Source organism: Rhincodon typus, chromosome 30 (genome assembly GCF_021869965.1).
Source record: "Rhincodon typus isolate 14 chromosome 30, sRhiTyp1.1, whole genome shotgun sequence".
Classification (NCBI taxonomy): domain Eukaryota; kingdom Metazoa; phylum Chordata; class Chondrichthyes; order Orectolobiformes; family Rhincodontidae; genus Rhincodon; species Rhincodon typus.
In genome coordinates, this window is record NC_063361.1 from 27108085 (window position 1) to 27113280 (window position 5196).

Genomic DNA, 5196 nt, shown 5'->3' on the forward strand with positions numbered 1-5196 from the left:
AAAGAAATCAGCACCACTACCATCACTATCAGCAACTCAGACGATGACATGCAAGTAAAAGTGCATGGTATGGCACCACAGTGACTCTGACATCTTTTTTGGGTGGTGAGGAGAGAGTGGAGGTTGGCTCACAGTTGACTGGTATGATGGGGTGGATTCAGGGGATGCCTCCTTGCCAGCCCTGTGGTGGACATTGTGTTCAGTGGGTCAGACCCATCTTCAGCCAGGAGGAAAGATATCTAAATATTATGCATTCTGGAAATCTGAAATTTAAATAGCTGGAGAAACTCAGCAGGACAGGCATCATCTGTGGAAAGAGAAGCAGAGTTAACGTTGACTCTGGTATAACATCTTCTGAAGAGTCATGTTTGACTCCCAAACATTAACTCTGTTGCACACTCCACAGGTACTACTAGACCTGCTGAGCTTTTCCAACAATTCATTTTTATATTTGCACTCTTAGAGCTCGCTGTACAGCCCAGTACAGAAATAACTGGCTGCATTTACTATTAAAATAAACTAGCTAGCAAAGAACTACAAGCATAGAATTGACTCAAGAAACCTGAAAAGGTTGGACTTCCGCTTTGCTAAAACAAGGTTCAGTGTAAGTTTTATTTTTTCCACACTTTATTAAACTGTGTCCACCAAATGGCAACAAAAATATTGATTACAAATCTCCATTTCTAAGAAGATTAAAAACTAGCTATCACAGTGTTCTGGGGGTCCAGATTAGTCACACAACTGATATGTGAAGATGACAAATACATTTCAATCTTTTTAAGGCAAAAAAAATGAAAAACTTTATTACATTTAAATGCAACATTTTGGAAAGTGTTTACACTCTGCAATACTTGACATATTTCTTTCAAATTAGAAAACGTCTGTTATAAGGAATAATTACACACTTATTAGTCAGCATTTAACATATAAACAACCTGTCAAAAGCAGCCTAACAGATACAGGCTAGATAGACCCCAAGGGTAGCAGACACGTTAATCCAGGTTAACAGCATCAATGTTCAGGTTTGTAAACACAAAGAAACATATAGGCCTGTGGCCTGGTAAATGTGGTGATACAATATCCAATTTTAGCCTCTGCAGCCTCCCAGGAAGCTATGGCATATGGCATTATGGATAATGCAACACTACAATTCACTACTCATAATCCCTAATCCTTTATTAAACTTACAATAATTTTCACAGTCTTGACCTAAAAAGCAGGTTGAAAAATCATTGGTCAGTGGAAATTCCAACACCTGGACCTGGCTTGCCCTTCTCTGAAATGTTTCTCTGCTCATGTTTCTACTTACTGTATCAATGGTCACACTGCCACAAACCAACAGGTCAAGAATATCCCTAAGTAAAGTGCTCTTATACAACATGAATGCTATAATATAGATGAGTTGACTCAGAAGTGTAGTCACATACTCATACTAGCTCTATCCTGTACAGCAAATGTACAACGTATTATTTATAGAACAGATCAAGATTTCAGATAGGTATTGTAATTACCATTGGGATAAAAAGTCATCTTTCCCTCAGTAGGTAGCAGATGGTATTAACAAACTGAAATAAAATCTGATTTGAAATAGTGTAAGCCAACTGCACTTCAGCAGCTTGCACGCACCTCACATTTTCCTGCACGAGAAAACATGCATTTTCTTTCAGAAGTTAATACAAAGCAAAAGGTTTATTTCAATGGATGCAACAGGTCTTTGATGACTGATTTCTTTTTGAAACAAAAGGACCATTCACTATAGTACACACGTAGGACAGTGTGCAACACAGCCCTGTGGCCTTGGCACCTGACTTGGATGAAGAGAAGCTTGTCAATGAGGCTTTTTTTTTGAAGAAAGAGCAAGATTAAGCAAAATATGAGAGCGCGAAAGGGGAATTGTTTTTCTGAACTAATACTCTACAGGAGCACCTTTAAAGCCAGGCATAAACCCAAACAGTACATATAATGCATATGGCTATATCTTTCCACTTTCCCAATAAAAACAAAATCAGTTCAGTCTCCCTATATTAGTTATTACCATACACTGGACTCAAGAAATAATTGGATCACATATTGAAAAATGTGTATATTAGTTATAGAAAGACAAGGCCAGAATTGACTGACCCACAGATCAGTCAACATTGATCAATGTCAAGGTTCAGTGGTCAGAAGGTTATTGCTGTACTTTTTAGGAACTACTAAGTTGCACTTGATCACATGGGATTCATTCAAAATCAGATCTTGGTGGAACCAATTGCTGGTTTGCCTCAGTTACCATTCACACAGCTAGCAGAAAGTGGCTAAAGAACCACAACTCAAGAACAGATGCAGGACAAGTGCTGAAGGCATCAAATTGCGCATTGCCCTGCCTTGAGGACTGACAAGTTCTGCAGCTGGAGTCAAATGAAGGCTGTGAATATTCACAAAACTGCTGGGCCAGCAGGACATCCAACACTACAAACAGAGGACTCTGGCCATCAGTCCAGTTCTCTCCACTTCTACGTGCAATCCGCTATGTTTAACTTCACAGAAAGATTTCTCTTGTTGTTAAGCTTCATTTCTTTCTTTCAGCTTTTCACTTCGGGCGTCCTGGAAAAATAAATTGAAGAATTTCAAAACTCAACAAGCTGGTACAACAGATAACTTTTAAAACAAATAAAGGCCAAAATTGTGTTCTTATTTTAAATATACTGATTACTCAAAATATAAGCATTCTGGGGCAATACAAATAGCTTTAAGATCTTTGGGATCAGAAGAAAAATCAACCTGGGCTTCAATCCTGATCACTGCTGAGTGGCTATTATTGGATGCCTTATAAGCACATCTCAGGTCAGCATTTGAAAGTTCTGCTGCATTGCTGTCCAATATCTGCCTGTCAAAATTCACTGCTAATGTTCAAAATTTAAGAACGGAATTACTTAACGGTTTCAGACAGTTGTGGAACTATATTCCAACTGCTAACACACTTAGGACAGTTTACATGACACTGGATTCACATCCAATTTTCCACGCAAGTAGTGAGGAACCGCAGAAAGTGAAAACCAAACTACTGGCCATATGGCAGGAATGGTAAAGGATGAAGGAGGGCAAGTGATTACTGTGAGGTAATCAGAGAAAACCTTAATGCTTGAAGTCCACACACAGGCACATGGGTAGTCTGGCCATTGAACTTTCAAATCCAGACAAGCCAAGGATAATTCGCATTATTAATGTGTATTAAAAGAAAACTGAAGAACCTCTTAAACAAGATATCTTAGTACTGTACAAATAATGTATTGATATGATGAATTATAAAGAAGTTTCTTTCAATGTAGTTTTGTTTAAAGTGACATTCCTATTTTCAACTTCCAATACAAAAGTCCATAAAATTATTTTCACATTATGACAGAGATATATAAAAAGAAGTCAAAGAGTAAAAGAAGGAGAGGAAAAATATACAGAATGGTACACAAAGGGACCAGAACAACACAGGTAGCGAGGGAAGGCATAAAAAAGAGCAGAAAGTGAAAGGAAGAATCTTCAGCAAGGGGGTAGCAAATGAAAAGAACTAAAATTCAGAGAGAAGAAGTATTAACAGACAATAGTAGAGATTGTGATACATAAATCTATGCAAGTTATCATCATATTACATGATATTTTGCAGCTTCAGATGGTGTTGTACCTAAGCTGCATGGAAACCAGATGACGGATGTATCAAGTACCTCGGGTGGCGGTGGTTTAACAGTAACAGGCTGCGATTGTCTCCGTGGAGGTGATGGTTTTGGCAGGGCCTGCTGCTGTACAGTGTTGTAGTATGTGACTCCACCAAAGACCTGAGACTGGGCCTGACCATACACAATAAATGATTAATATTTCCAAAAATTCTTAATTCCATGACAAACAGGATACGTGACAAACGTAAATTATCTTCCCAATTTTCACAAAGTTGCTTTTGCCTCACTGGACAGTCAGTTGTTGTGGCGGGTGAAATATGGCATAATAGCAGCTTTAAAAATGACACTGATTTAACGTAGACAGCAAATAAATACAAAGGCAACTTCAGTAGCTATGACCAATTCATGCCAATTATGCTAGTTTTGCACAAACAGGAAATGTATGCAAAAAACAAGAACGGTTAAGCGACCTAATTTTTACCATTGCTTTGAGAACACAAGCATTTTCTCAGAAGAATTATTTTAACCTGTCTCACAAGAAGCCACAAGTTGGTTTAAATCCAATAATTTTACTTTGGAGATACACCAGTCACTAATACATAAGTATGACATCTGCTTATGCTCCATAGTGTGGTTTGCTCTCCATTCTGTCAAAAATACTGAAGACTGCACAGAAATTACAGCCCTTACTTAAAAGTCAAAACAGCAAAATGCTTTGGTTCAATTTGCTCCAAGCGTGTACTCAGGCTTTTGCCCTGATGGTAAAATGGACCACACATTAAATCAAAGGATCATACGTTTTGATCTATAAACTCTTGCACACCAACCATTCCCTGCAGGCATTCTCACCTGAGTGGTTGGATAAATGTGAGGTGGGAGGCCCCCAGTTGTGTATGGATAACTAGGGTTTCCATAGTTCATCATTCCTGGTGTGAAGAAGGGAGGGGGCAGCACCTGAGGTGGAGGTGGTTGTCCAGCTGGCATTTGGACTTGTGGAGCATAGAGACCCGGGTTGGTGAGGTGGCCAGGCGACTGGTGGTGATTGAAACCTGGAACTGACAGCGATCAGCAGTTAGATGATGAACAAGCTGAAGATAATCCACAAAGACTCCAAGGGACAATTCATAAACATTATAAAATGGGCAACCTATACGGTATGGATTGCCACAAGAACTCAAAGCAGCTTAAAAAAAATTAACAGCATAAATTAATGGATATAGAGAGAGATTTAGACAAAATGGTAAAAATTCATTAACGGAAGAATTCAGAGGTGAGGTCGGTCAGCATTTTGCTGGGACACCCTCGAGGTCCTCTCATCATCCACTCCCAACAGCTCCCCACATCCAGATCCCTGCAATATCTTTCAATGCAATCAAAGACGATGTAACGCTTCTTACACATTTACCTCCCTCCTCCTCCGCACTATCTAAACCTCCAGGCACACCTTCCAGATAAAGCAGCAATTTACCTGCACTTCATTCAATGCTACTCTAATACAGTCACTGCTCACAAAATGGTGTCCTCAACTCTGGGGAGATGAAACCCA

The 5196-nt window shown here is 39.2% G+C and overlaps 1 protein-coding gene across 8 annotated transcripts in view; it reads right to left on the reverse strand.

Annotated features, from left to right (window-relative positions):
• Positions 1–583: 583 nt before the first annotated feature.
• casc3 (casc3 exon junction complex subunit) overlaps positions 584–5196 on the reverse strand; it is a 28621-nt gene continuing 24008 nt past the window's right edge. For 2 of the 8 annotated variants that reach the window (XM_048614505.1, XM_020512912.2), the window contains exons 11-13: positions 4500–4705; positions 3699–3821; positions 584–2586 (exon numbers count right to left, since the gene is read on the reverse strand). In XM_048614505.1, the coding sequence (XP_048470462.1) occupies positions 2545–2586; positions 3699–3821; positions 4500–4705 (371 nt within the window). In that variant the 3' untranslated portion in view covers positions 584–2544. Of the gene's footprint in view, positions 2587–3626; positions 3822–4499; positions 4706–5196 lie in introns of all 8 variants that reach the window. The other 6 variants (XM_048614503.1, XM_020512911.2, XM_048614502.1 and 3 more) reach the window with 4 other exon arrangements.